This window comes from Podarcis tiliguerta (assembly GCF_965153285.1).
Source record: "Podarcis tiliguerta genome assembly, chromosome: 9".
In the NCBI taxonomy this organism is placed as follows: domain Eukaryota; kingdom Metazoa; phylum Chordata; class Lepidosauria; order Squamata; family Lacertidae; genus Podarcis; species Podarcis tiliguerta.
The window spans coordinates 16099778-16114687 of NC_139542.1; the positions used below are offsets into that span (position 1 = coordinate 16099778).

A 14910-nucleotide genomic window follows, 5' to 3' on the forward strand; every position below is an offset into this window, starting at 1 on the left:
GGTTCTGGCAAACAGCAACATTGCTCCCGCAACCTGGGGTGGGGTCGGACAGCCTTTTATCTCTGTTGGGGTAACGGCCGGTCCTGACCCCCTGGGGACTCACCTCCCTGTCTCACCCGAAGGTGAGCACCCCTCCTGCAAGTACTCAGGTCTCTCCTTCTCTCAGACCTCAGTCTCTGCAGCTTGGGAGATGTTGGTTGGTTACTAGACCCAGAGGCCACCTCAGCCTCTCCTGACCCAACTGGTAGTGGAGCAACTGTAAGTGATGGCCCAGCTCAGGGGTCTGCAACCTTTAAGACAAAAAGAGCCACTTGGACCCATTTCCGAAGGAAAAAAACAACTGGGAGCCGCAAAACCATTGCAACATTTAAAACAAATATATCTCCGGAGCCGCGATCTGACAGCGGGCGGGAAGGTGACGTCGGGACGGTGCGTGACTAACGCACGCACCGCCCCCATGCGACGTCACAGCCAGTACAGCGCCCGCCACAGTGGGGAGTGTCGGGGCGCACAATGCGCCTCCTCCCCTCGCTAGTATCCGCCCCGGAGCCGCGGCAAAAGTGTAAAAGAGCCACATGTGGCTCCGGAGCCGCGGGTTGCAGACCCCTGGCCCAGCTGAAGGCAATGAGGTAATCCCCGCATCTGGAGCCAGGGCAGGCTCAGGCCCCTGACTCAGCCCAGCTGGTGCTTGTTGTAGGGGAACCTGTGCAGACTGGGGCTCTTCAGAATCAGGCCCCAGACTAGGTTCAGCTGCTGCCTGAGGCAAAGGATCCAGTGCGGACTGAGACTCCTCTGGCTCCGAGTCCAAACCATCACAGCAGGGACCTTCAGTGGTAAAAACTGGGAGTAATATCGGCTACTCCCTGTTCACTCACTGGCTCTGTTGGGCACAGCAGAAGGTGGACGTGACAATGCATCGGAGGAGCAGCAACTACCAACAGCTGCCCCTATCAGTGAGGAGACTAGGCTCACTGAAGGAGGAGAACCAATCTTGCCCAAGTCCTCCCCCACTCTCCAAAAACTGCCACCCTCTGGGAGGTGAATGCCAATCTCAAGCAAGATATTCACTGCCATCTTTCCTTCAGAGTTCTTTTATTGCTTATATGAGCACCTTCACTTTTCCAGTCAATTCCGAGCAAAACGATCAGCGCAGGTCAGCTTGCTGGGTTTCAGCCAAGTGGAATTTCCCTTTCCCAGGTACTACAAAGGCATCCAGCAGAGGACTCAAAGGTCAAGAGCTGTCACACGGGCTTCTTCGTGCTGTTGCAATTCTGCCTCTGGTGCATATGCATATTTCCTGAATAATAATGATCTCTCCCAAAGATCTCCATTTTTAAGTGATGGAATGTGTATTCTGAGTTAATACCTTGCTGTAGTCTTCAAACTACAAGATGGTGAGATGTACACCAATATTCTGGAGGGTATTTTGACAAACAACAACAACAAAACAAAAACAGCAGCTTGCATTTTTCTGAAAACCTTCTTGTCTTAGAAATGCCCTTTGGAGAAGCAATCATTGGCTTCACTGAACAGTTTGACATTAATCCATAGCTTGGTCTTCACTAACTTAATAACCTCTAGCTGTTTGGACTACATTCCCATCAGCCCCAGCTGATGTGGTTGTGCTCTGTGTACAGGATCTAGATGGAAACATTCAGTTGTGATTGTAGGGCCCTTTCTGCTTTCTGTTTTCCCAATGAAAGCTTCTTCCTTCCATGTGCTGTTGACCTCCAACACTGCTATTTCCTACAAACAGTTTTGTGGGGGAAGTCAACAGGGAAATGACACAGAGGCGAAGTGTTAAACACTCCATCTGTGCCCTAGTCCTGACCTACATTATCACACTTCTGGCATTGCTGTTAAGAGAGACAGAGAGATGAGAGGATCCCAGGACCAGGGTTCTAGCTGGAGCTGATCCTACTGTTGGGCAAAGGAAGGAGGCCACATCAGGCAGCTGATTCTGGGTGTCACATAAGGGCAGCAGATGTTCAGCTGTGCATTGCAGGAAGTACAGTATCTGGTGGAGATCGTAAGTGTAAAAGAGAAGTATAATAAATGTAGGTATGAGAAGGAGAGATTTTGGCTTCAGGTCTCCTGCTGCATAAAAGCAAGAGGAACAAGTACAAAGTTTCCCAAAACTATCATTACTAATCCAATTTATACCCTGCATTGAAAGGAAGCATCTGAATAATGGCTTGTGGGAAGCTAGATTTACTGCTTTTGATTGCCATACTCTTCCTACATGGGGGGGAAACAGAGTGAGGAATCGGGAAAACATTTGGCATTTAAGAGCAATTTCTGAAGCAAAAGACAGGAGCATTTCATAACTGAGCCACAAAACGGTTGGATCTCCTGTCTCTGTGATTACCTATTACCTACAATTCATTTGTGACATTTCCTCCCCTTGATGGTGAAAAAGCAGCTGAGGCCTCAACAGGTACCTCATCAAGAGTGTGAAGTAGTATAACAATGTTCTGATGATGCCGGCAGGATCTCTGGCTATAGTATGCCTTGAACTGAAGCTCATCCTAAAAAAATATGGATCATATATACCATTTGGATGTCTCAGGCTGGCTTATAAATGAAATTGGCTGCTGTTGCCTGCTGCTAATCAGTGTCATTGGCTGTGCCACAGAGTTCAAACATTACAGGCAGGGACAAAACTCTTTTAGAACGTAAGAAGAGCCTTCTAGATCAGGCTCGTGGCCCACCTAGACCAGCATCCTGTTCTCACAGAGGCCAACCAAGAAAGAAAATGAAGATAGCAATTTAGTGGCATGAGAAAATTGTTGCAGATTTCAATATTGTGTTGTTCGAAGTGACTGGAAGCACTGACTCCTTTTGGAAGAAATCTTTGTCCATGCCCACATGGACAATTTTTTTACTGGCAGAACTCTTCAAAACAAAACATAAGCATCAAAGATACAACCAAGATATCCTTACAATTTCTTGTGCTGTGCAGCACAGGCTCAACAGACCTATAAGCAAAGTTTCCTCTCTCTTTAACAGCATCCATTTCCCAGGAGCTGTTTTCCTTGAGAGCTTCATTTACATCTTCTGTTCCTTGTGGCATTCAGACAAAGAACTAACTGCCACCACCCTTTCAAGATGGCGAATTTGCAGCTCAGTACCTTGGTCACCTGATCTAAGGTGACAACAGTTTAGAGTAACAGAAAACAATTGGGGAAAAAATTCCTTCCAGTAGCACCTTAGAGACCAGCTAAGTTAGTTATTGGTATGAGCTTTCATGTGCATGCACACTTCTTCAGACACAGAAGAAGTGTGCATGCACATGAAAGCTCATACCAATAACTAACTGAGTTTGTTTCTAAGGGGCAACTGGAAGGAATTTTTTTATTTTGTTTCGACTACGGCAGACCAACACAGCTACCTACCTGTAACTAGAAAACAATCGGTAGGTAATCACTAACCCATTTAGGAGCTTAGAGCCCCTTGGAAAAACTACTGTGTAAAACCCCCAATGTTAGCAATACACATTTAGCCATTTTCCCTTTTAAACTTTCATTAATACATATATATATCTCAATTAAATCTATTATACTTAACAAATCTGGCTTAGAGAATGAGCTGGTTGACCACCTAGGATGCCCTATCCATTCTTAAAGGCTGACCTTTAGCTAATTTGCTGCTTGCTGGTGCAGCAAAGTGGGAACAATCCCAGAAGTGGAACCAGACCTGAACTATAATCAAACCACCTCCCTACCACTGGACGAAATCCACCGCTGTGCCAACCCTGATCAGTTACCATGCAGCATCTGCTTAAAAACATGTAATATTTATTTTTATTCAGACAGTCGTAACTTGGATCCCAAACTCCTTGCGAGTCGAACATTTTGGCTCCTGAACGCTGCAAACCCAGAAGTGAGTGTTCTGGTTTGCAAATGTTCTTTAGAACCCAAACGTCCGACGCAACTTTCGCGGCTTCCGAATGTTTTGGAAGTTGAATGGACTTCCGGAACGGATTCTGTTCGACTTCCAAGTTATGACTGTATTTATTAGTTGCTTTTTCAAAAAAGAAACAAAAGCTACTCAAAGATACTCACAGCAATAAATAAATATCACATACTTGAAAACCAGCATAAAAACAAAACAAGGGTAGGGGGCGGGAATCCAAAACGTATGCATATATTTTTTTAAGTTCCCTGGGAAGAAGGACTGTTAAGCTACTGTGGGATTTGCAGCCTCTCATCACCCTTAAGAAATAACAGCTCCAGGGATTCTTTGGGGGGAAGCCCAAAGTGATATAACAGTGCTTTAAATGTATGGATCAGACGTGGCCTGTCTTTCCCACGTCACACAAGACGTGGCCCTTAGTCATGGGCTGCAGCTGTCCTGGCCTTACTCCTCAGTGCTCACCCCTTCCCCCCTCTCATTCTCTCAGCAGGCTTTTCAGAGAGAGAAGTGGTCTTTATAGCATGCAAAGCCCAATAATTACTTATCTGGGTTTCTCACTAAGTAGGAAGAGCGTATCAATTTGTTTTGGTCTCTGTGCAACCTTGCTATTATCTCTTTCAGTGGGATGCCTGGATAAAAAAAGAAGGCTGTGTGTGTTAGGATATTTCCGTTCCACCTTAAAAGGGAGCAGGATGTTTGTGTCACAGCCTGCGTGTTTCCTGTTTCACAGGATGTTTCTGTTGTGTCTTTGCTTTCGTCTCTCTCTGTACCGGAATACTGAAGCAGGCAGTCATGTTTTTCTTTGTTCTGACCAACGCGGAATAGACTTGTAAATAATACTCTCCTGAGTGCATCTTTCGCTGTGCGTTATCTGCTGATAGAGCGTGCATCGGCTCTGGAATGTGGCAAGCTATTTCTGGAGCTCGTGTCACTAATTGCTGATACTGCGTGTCTACGGGAGATCGGTGGATGTCCGGAGACGACGTGGAGTCATGATGGACTTTGTCTCCCTGGCAGTATCCCAACAGTCTCTCTCTCTCTCTCTCTCTCTCTCTCTCTCTCTCTGTGTGTGTGTGTGTCTGTGTGAAATTAACTTGTGTGGGGTTGAAGAAAAGCGAGTTGCATTTCCTGCTTTACTTGACAACCTTTTTCTTAAAACCAGTTTTCTGACAGTGAACCAAATGAAAACCTAAGAAATGCTTTGGTTCCATTTCCTCAGTGTTTCCACTGATCTGGCAGCAACACTCAGCGCTCAGTTCGTTGGCCAAGAAGCTGTGCCTTAATATACCAGATATGAAATGAAGTCTTGATAATAAACTGTACAATGCAGCATTCAGAACTGCTCTGCAACAGGAACACAGCAACACGTCCTGAATGGACAAAGAAGGCATTTGAAATGAACCCTCCAGTGGCCTTTTGTTACTCTTTTATTGTGTAATTTTGTAAGGGGGGAAATATTGGCTATTTGCGGCATTCAGCTGCGTAGGATATAAGACTTCATTTATTCACTGATGTCTTGTTTCATTCTGGCGTCATCTGGTAAATTAGTGGTTTAATAACCCAATGGCGGGGGAGACCTCATTTTTCAGAAAACATGGTGCTTTTTGAGAATACAAGAAGAGCTTTGCTGGGTCAGGCCAATGGCCCATCTGGTCCAATCAACTGTGCTGACCCTGAGGAGGACCTGAATGCAAGAGCGCTCTCCCTTCCTGTGGTTTCTAGCAACTTTTGAAACAGAAAGTGCTTCCTTATGCAGAGTCTATCTGGTTCATTTCATACCCCGAATGGAGATTGACCACCAAGGTCTTTCCCATAACATCTCCATGAGATCCTTTTAAATGCAGACACTAGAGATTAAAGGTAGGAACTTACTTCATGAGGGTAAAGGTAAAGATAAAGGACCTCTGAATGGTTAAGTCCAGTCAAACACGACTATGGGGTTGCTGCGCTCATCTTGCTTTCAGGCTGAGGGAGCTGGCGTTTGTCCACAGATAGCTTTCCAGGTCATGTGGCCAGCATGACTAAATTGCTTCTGGCACAACGGAACACTGTGATGAAAACCATTTACCTTCCCACCATAGCGGTACCTATTTATCTACTTGCACTGGCCTGCTTTCGAACTGCTAGGTTGGCAGGAGCTGGGACAGAGCAACGGGAGCTCACTCCATCACGGGGATTCAAACTGCCAAGCTTCTGATTGGCAAGCCCGAGAAGCTCAGTGGTATAGACCACAGCACCACCCGTGTCCCATTTGCTTCATCACTTCTACTATTATTTAATGTCCTCCACCTGCAAGCTGAAAAACTAGATGCTTTTGTTTATTTATAACACTTATATCCTGCCCCGCCCCCGGAAGCTCAAGGTGACACATATGGGTTCTTCCCCTTCTCCTGTTATCTTCGCAACAACCTTGTGAGGAAGTTTAGGCTGAGAAAGAGTGGCAGGTCCAAGATCATCCAGTGAGTTCCATGACCAAGTGCGGATTAGAACCCGAATCTCCTTGGTCACAGCCAGACACTCTAATCATTATACTGCAACTACTCCTAGTGGGGTGTATTCCTCAGTTACACAGAAAGCTGCGTTATGCCATTGTCAGACCACTGGACCACCTACCTCAGATTTGTCTAGCAAGGGTAGTTGACGCAGTGTCCTCCAGAGGTTGTACAACTCACATCACCTCACATTTATATACCAAAACAACCCAAAACTTCCAAGCAGGTTATAGGGTGGGTGTTGGAGTTCCACAACATCTGGGGCACCAGATGCTAATCATTGTCTGCTGCAGGGATGCAGATCCTGTCTCTCTCTAGATTGTACTGCACTCCAGTTCCTGTCATCCTGTCCATAGTGGCTGGGAAGGATGGGAACTAGAGTCAAACAACATCCAGAAGGACACAGGTTCCCCAAATCTGAACCACTCCAAATCCCTCTTGGATGTGTGAAAACACATATCTGGTTCTTTGAATCTTGGTCCTCATACTGTGCACTTTTTCAATTTATATTAAGACATTTTCATTCAACGACCAACCTTTGTGCCACAGAGAAGCACAAAAATTTCTCACGAGGAAGGAACATCTTTCCCATGTTAGAAAATTGCCAGCATAGCTTTTAAAATAAAATTAAAACCTCATCATTTGAACATGAAGTTCATGTGAAATCATTGTGGAAAATACTGGAAAACACAGCACAGCACATTTCCACAGAAAGTGACCTTAGATTCCTATAAATCAGTGTCTTCTTTTCTCTGTGGAAACTAAAAAAAGAGGAAGATTCGGTGATTCTTGATTTTTCTTTTCCCTTTTCTTTGTAACAGCATTGAATCAGCTCTGACTCAGGGTCAAACCACACATTACATTAAATGCATAGTGTGCAGAACCACATCAGGATCAAATCATATAGGGAAGGGGAGCTTTGATTCCAACAAAATTTACCCCACATGCAACACTTAGCCTTAATGCCCCCTTAAGTGTAACTTGACCCTCAGGAGTGACTATTAGAAAGACACACTTGGCCACTTAACTATGGTCCTCCAGATTTTGTTGGACTCCTCTTCCCATCAGCCACAGGGTGCATGATCAATGGCCAGGAATGATGGGAGGTGTGGTCCAACAATATATAAGTGGGGCACAAGTTCCCTGTCACTGCTCTAGCCATATATATTTAACATTACTAATAGTAGGTAGCTTATAATCGGGCACGAATAATACTTTTTACATGAATTTTAAACACACATGCACCAGTTCCTGAGCAGCCTAGCTAATCGTACAATAAGATGCACATTTTAATGGCATTTGACGCCAAGATAAAAATACTTCCAAAATGACACTATGCATCCTCACATTATGAAAATTGACTTCCTGACTTTGCCTTGTTTTGGTAATCCTATTCTCCTGAGTCTACTTCATGGGCTTTGTTTCGTGGCGAATGGCATTTCTATGATGGATCCAGCCCAACCATTTAACAAAACAGTAGCCAAGATCAAAGAAAAGAGGAAGGAAGAAAAGGGACAAGCCAGAGACATTTTGAAAAGATATTTCCAAGACCTACACCTAAAGACATGTCTGCCACAGTGTTTAAGAAACTGGAAAGCCTAAGGCAACCCAAAACATCTTAATACAATTCGCCTGTCCTTGTCTGAATTATGTTTGGAGTCTGAAGCAGTTGGGAGAGATGATAGCAAACAAGATATTGCAACGCAGCAACTGCTAATGGTCTGAACATGGAAAATTGGAAGTCAGCCATGGACAACACAGTTACGTCAACTATTCTTCAGTGCAGGAAATAAAACACTCTCCGAAGAGACTCCAGAATATCATTGCCAGGCTGCTCTTGCCATCTCCAAATGACTTTAAGCCTCAAAGAATCATAGAATCATAGAGTTGGAAGAGACCACAAGGGCCATCGAGTCCAACCCCCTGCCAAGCAGGAAACACCATCAGAGCACTCCTGACATATGGTTGTCAAGCCTCTGCTTAAAGACCTCTAAAGAAGGAGACTCCACCACACTCCTTGGCAGCAAATTCCACTGTCGAACAGCTCTTACTGTCAGGAAGTTCTTCCTAATGTTTAGGTGGAATCTTCTTTCTTGTAGTTTGGATCCATTGCTCTGTGTCCGCTTCTCTGGAGCAGCAGAAAACAACCTTTCTCCCTCCTCTATATGACATCCTTTTATATATTTGAACACGGCTATCATATCACCCCTTAACCTCCAGCCCCGCTGAAATGAAATTACAAGCTTCAAACATGTGCAAGGTGTGTGTTGACAGGTCCTCTTGCAACACAAAGCACACAATTCCCCATGGAAGCAGACTGGGAAATGCCAAAGCGAGAACCTACAGAACATAGCTGTGGAAAATCAATCTTAATATACTAGATATCAAATTGCAAAAAAAGACAATTGTTTTAGGGAGCATGTGCTACTTTTGTTTTTTAAATAAACACATAATAGTTTTCCCAAGAGGGTGCTATTCTTTTGACTCCCCTGCTGCCCTCTCTCCTGATCCGACTCTCATGGTCTTTACTCCAGGGTAGGTCATCCTCCCCTCGTTTAGAGTTTTCTCTGCAGTTCACCATCAGTTCTCACTCGATCTCAGAGAGCAAGTCACGTGCCTGAAAAATTAAGCACAACCCCCATCTTCGCAGAGAACTCCAGCAACTCAGAAAGCTCGTCTCATAGCTTGTGTAGGAGGTGGAAAGGAAAAGTGCTAAATATGCATTCAATCCTGTGAATGCTCTTCACACAACATGCCCTAAAAATATATGCTAATTTACTGAATAACATGCTGTACACAGCTTAAAGAAAGGGTGTCTATCCAGGCCTTGGTTTATGTGCAGCCCAGCTCTTTAGGGTTACTGTACTCTGGTCACATCCACACCATACATACAAAACACATAGTTCCCCCCAAAGTATCCTGGGAGCTGTAGAGGATGTGAAGGGGGGGGAGGAAGCACCATCGCTTCCCCCAGCAACAAAGGGTAGTCCGATAAAGGACTCCGGGGGGCATTACCCTGTCCGAAGCCTATGGAGGTGTGGGCCTAAGGCACGCCCCCGAGCGGTGACCCCGAGGGCGCTCCTATTTGACGTGCCTCAGCAGGACTCCCTCGACTGGTGGTTAACCCTTCACGCAGTTGGGCTGGAGCCGGCTAGTCGATAGGACCAATGCCTAAGGCCAATACCACTCATTCCAGGAATCAATAAAGTTGTGGCCTAATTCGCCCATTTAACCTTATATTCAGTGTGTCGTGTCTTTATTTCCTCTGGGGGGAGGTGGGAACTTGCCACGCAATAATAATCCTTCTACTTCCATCTATTGAACGTCAGGACAAGTGTCTCACAGCTGAATCACCTTTCCAGGGACTGCCCTTTTAAAGCTGTTTGGAGTGGGGTGTGGGAGACGATCAAAATCTTCTCAAAGTCTGGAAATAATCCTTCTCTAACTCTGTAATAAATCCTTCTCGTGCTTTTTCAACTCCCTTCACCTCTTCCCCCTAAGGCAGACGTTCTGTGTATATATTAGAAGCTGATCTGATCTCTTTTAAAATTATGCCTTGAGAGCTCTGGACAATGGAAATACTGTCCACTGGGATCTAGCAGACGACCAAATAATTAAGCTATTGTGACATGTGAGTGCAAAAGCTGTTAGAGGCGGATGCATTTATCTCGCATTGTTGACTCACCTCATGAATTCATCCCGACGTGGGTTGAACCAGTATTTAATGGAAGATTGGTATAATCCTTAAATAAGCTGTGCTTTAAATGATAATGAATCAATGTTTTGAGGGGGAATCTGTTGCATTTAAGATTGATTTTATCAGTGATGGGACTAAAGCAACATACCTTCTCTACCTTTCCTGACTCCCCAGTTTGTACTTTTCTTGTCTACATATAGATGTTGGAGGTAATATACAGATATATTGTATCTAAGCACATAATTATTCAAACACCCCCGCAAGGCTGAGCGGTATTACAATTCTCATATTGCTGACGAGGGGGTGGGAGAAATAAGAGACAATAATGATTTGAAGCCATCTTGCCATTTCAGAACAGGAGCAAGCCCTGAGTGGGAACTTCCCAGACTACAGCTCTGTCTCTCAAACATTGTTTGTGTCTACAAAGTGCCCTCATGACTACTGTATTAACCTAGAATCATAGAATCATAGAATCATAGAGTTGGAAGAGACCACAAGGGCCATCGAGTCCAACCCCCTGCCAAGCAGGAAACACCATCAGAGCACTCCTGACATATGGTTGTCAAGCCTATGCTTAAAGACCTCCAAAGAAGGAGACTCCACCACACTCCTTGGCAGCAAATTCCACTGTCGAACAGCTCTTACCTAATTCTTTGCATTTTTTCAAACCTAATTCTTTGCATTTTTTATTTTTTCTTCTGCTTGCACATTCCACATTTTATGTTAATATCTTGCTCGATGAAGATCTCTGGAGAACTCAGTAGTTTGCCATACTTTTATGACAGAACTTTGCAAAGGTTCTGACCTTTTCCAGCAACAACATCCGGAAACAATCCACCCACCAACTTGTGGGATGCAGCTGTTAGATGTTGAAAAGAACTCTGATTTCCAAGTTGCCAATAGTTTGGAATGTTGCTGTTCAGTATCTTCATATTGTAAGGTAAACACAATTTTCAGCCCAATTTTCTTTATTAGCACGTCAGCATGTTTAAGGATTTGGCTTAAACCCAACAACCTTCAGAATGGCTCTCAACAGCTGAATCTAAATACAATAAATCACAGCCAAAAACAACAACAACAAAATAGCCAGGATAAGATCAGATCAGAAGAGCCAAAAATGATATAGTAGCACAATTAATTTAGCTGTCCCAAAACCTGCCTCAAAAGGGCTAATTTTGATCAATAGTCATGCAAACTTCTTTGCTGAAGACATACTGGAAAGTCAGGGAGAAATCCACGTTTTCTAAGTAGAGGGGATTTTTTTTAAATGTTCCCTTTTAATTGGGGGAGCCCACCCTACAGCGGAGAGCCCCAGTGAAGGTTGACCACAAGAGTGAGGCCAAAATGAGGGAGCAATTCACAAACACACACTGTTGTCTTCCTATTTCTTTGCTGTACCAACATGAGTATGTTTTCTGAGAGCCATGCAGATAGAATGAATAAAAACAGCCTTCCTGATTCCAACATAATTACAAGTATTACTTGTGTGAAAGATGCACAAGTAATAAAAAATACAGAGAGAGGCTTTCTTCTTAACCACGATCCACCAGGTTCTGTAGTGGTTTGTAGCTTCTTCATTGTAAATGTTGGAAAATGGCATTAGAAAAGAGCTTAAACCAAATGCACAGTAAAACACAGTTTCCTTTATCAATAATAATAATAATAATAATAAAGTGGAGAAGAATTGCAAAAAAAAAAAAAAAAGGCCACTACAATATCTCTGGAGAGAAGTTACTTACAACAAGGCTTTTATAGAAGACAAGAAACTGAAAATGGAGTTTAACATTCTCAGAGCAGCTTAACAATCCATCTCTCTTCCCAGTGAAGTCTGAGCCCTGTGGCTCTGTGAGAGGAACAGGGAGTCTCCTAACTACTTTCAGCACCCTTAGCAACTAGGATTGTTTGGCAAAATCCATGGTTGTTTACAGTGGTACAGTCCTGCTTTAAATGCCTCGTGGGTCATCTTCAGGAGAAAAAAGCCACTTCCGCCCTACAGAGGAAGTGGGTTTGTGGGCTTCACGGCCCCACCATGCGTGTGGTGGCTGGAGCCCAGCCCCGTGCGATTGGGAGATTCCCAGCCGTGTCACACCCTGGCCAGCCAATTGGCTGGCTCTGGGGGCGTGGCCTGCCCTATTTAAGGCAGGACGCGGCCAGCAGTAAACCCTACACAAATCCAGAGTAAAGACGCTAAGACCGTTGGAAAGCGCTTTGTACGCCTCTCTCTGCCAAGCTGCTGCCAAAAATATTGCTCTGCTTTCCTTTGAACCACATCAGCAAGGCTGAGAAAAGCGTCTTGTGGTCTGGGCAGTCCAGGACCTCCATACACACTGCCACGGCTTGCACCCCTGGGGTGGCCACTTTGGTGCTGTTAACTCAGCAAAAACAATGCGAGAGGCTGCCATCACGAGTTATCGGTCTTTGCAGCCACAGCAGGCTCTGCGATTCCCCAGCAGTTTGACTTTGGCCCCAGAGGCACACTCCATTGTCTCTCAAGACAGACAGATGACAACAACAACAACAACAACAACCAATGTATAGTGCTTATGGTGTCTAAGACTGGGGACACTTTGTTTTAAATCCACACTCAGAAACGACACTCACCTCCGAGTGTGGGTTAGCCAGTCGCTATATTGGTCTCAGAGAGACCAATGTGAAGATAAAACTAGGGCAGAGGGACAGAGAAGGCGTGTGTGTTGCCTTGATCTGCTTTAAGGGTGAGATATAAAAGCGTGAAATATTAAGCAAACATGTGGTTGGCTGTCATAGCGCTGCGCATTGTGCTGACTAAGAGTATATTGTGGGGTGAGGTAATGCTTAACACAGTTCTTTGAAGTGAGGGGCCGGGCAACACATAATAGAATGGCATCCCATCATATGTCCAGCAGTTACCTGGACGTAACAACAAAAACAGGTAGTAAAAAATGGGACGGGGTTTGCGCTTAAGTTGTAGATAATCTTAAAACAAGGCTGTGGACTCCAAATCCTATCAACCCCAGCCAGTGTTGTCAGTGGTCAAGTATTATGGGATCGGTAGCCCAATGACATCTGGAGGGCCACAGGTTCTCCCACTTCTGCATTTAAAAGGTGTAAAAGTAAAAGGACGCGGGTGGCGCTGTGGGTAAAACCTCAGTGCTTAGGACTTGCCGATCGTATGGTCGGCGGTTTGAATCCCCGCGGCGGGGTGAGCTCCCGTCTTTCGGTCCCAGCTCCTGCCCACCTAGCAGTTCGAAAGCACCCTTAAGTGCAAGTAGATAAATAGGTACCGCTTTATAGCGGGAAGGTAAACGGCGTTTCCGTGTGCTGCGCTGGTGCTGGCTCACCAGTGCAGCTTCATCACGCTGGCCATGTGACCCGGTAGTGTCTCCGGACAGCGCTGGCCCCTGGCCTCTTAAGTGAGATGGGCGCACAACCCTAGAGTCGGACATGACTGGCCCGTACGGGCAGGGGTACCTTTACCTTAAAAGTACCACAGAAAAATATCAGCATTAAATCCACCCCTCTCAACTTTATAGTAGATAAACTAACCTGTTTGGCCAACTGGTCCTTCTTGCCAAAGCCAGTGGCAGCGGCGATATTTCCGGCACCTTCCACTGTCTTTTGTGCCACGGCTGTGACACCAGTCACTACAGCTCCTCCCACGTTTGACACTCCCTCTTTAGTTTTCTCTGCCACTGTGGAAAAGGCAAAAGGTTTTGGTTTTGAGGTAAACTTGGCCTGCTCACAGCTCTCGACATCATGGGAAAGCAAGTTGGCTCTGCGTGAGTCTCCCTTCAGGAAGGTTTCTTCACAAGACTTCATGGCATGTGGGACTCTCCCCCAACACCACACGCCACTAGTCCAGGCCTGCTAGCCTGAACACAACCTTTCCTTGGGTTGCAGAATCAGTGACGGAGCATGTAACTTTGCATGTGGAACCTCTAGGGATAGGAGAGCCCATCAATTTTGAGTTTCTCTTGGTTTCTCATTTTTCCAGGTTTACACTTCAGCACTTTTCCAAACAGGTTTGGGATTTATGTTAGACTTAGCAGGTGCGTGGGGGGCAGAAAAAGGGAAAAAATTGTTCCTTTGCAATAGGAGAAATCCTTGCAATGAAGGAGCATTTCGCTTAGTGCCCCACTGAATACAACCATATTTCTTTTAAAGAACTGCTGGGGGAGGGGGAAATACATGAGCAAATATGTTATGCATGTTATATTTTAGCCTTCTGTGGATGGCAAAGATTTGCAATCCTCCTAATATTGTCCCGGGACTTTGTGCTTTGCGGGGCAGGAGAAGGGAGAGTAGACAAGATCAGCTACCAGCCCACTTAACATTTCCCCATGCATGGAGCTGGGCACTAAAGGGGGTGGGCAGGGAAGAATGCAGGATTTCTTTTTTATGTCCACCTGAAAATTCACCAGCATCTTAGTGCAAATTTCTCCTAAGAAATGCATATGCAACTTTGCCTAATATACACAATTTTGCAAAGCAATTTTTCTCTACATTCTTTGCATCTTATTTTCACTAAAATGTGCATTTTTAGATACGCTTTATCCTAGCATGGGCATTTTTAATATACATTACTGAGCATTGCAAAATGCAGAGAAGTGTGAATTGTTGTGTTTCAGTTCATGTATTGTTTTGGGAAGTGCCTGTTAGGCACTTGCCTTTAAATATGAACTGAATTGAATTTCTTCCTCATCCCAATAGGCCAGGGATATTGTTCCAGGGGAAACGCAGCCATTGACAGAGAAAAGGTTCTCTGCCTGTGCTGAAGTTATAGCTGCGGGCACATTTGTTCCCCAGCAAGACTGAGTTGTGTGCTTT

At 44.9% G+C, this 14910-nt stretch overlaps 1 protein-coding gene and 1 long non-coding RNA gene across 2 annotated transcripts in view; both read right to left on the reverse strand.

Moving 5' to 3' along the window:
- Positions 1 to 14910, reverse strand: part of SNCA (synuclein alpha) — a 47464-nt gene that overhangs the window by 14474 nt on the left and 18080 nt on the right. Inside the window, exon 4 of the mRNA XM_083398839.1 lies at positions 13630 to 13775. Within this exon, the coding sequence (XP_083254965.1) occupies positions 13630 to 13775 (146 nt within the window). The remainder of the gene's footprint in view (positions 1 to 13629; positions 13776 to 14910) is intronic.
- On the reverse strand, positions 8813 to 10244 carry LOC310657440. The gene is made up of 2 exons (XR_014501783.1): positions 9695 to 10244; positions 8813 to 9024 (listed from the first exon to the last, which is right to left on the reverse strand). It is a non-coding gene; the product is annotated as an uncharacterized lncRNA (long non-coding RNA).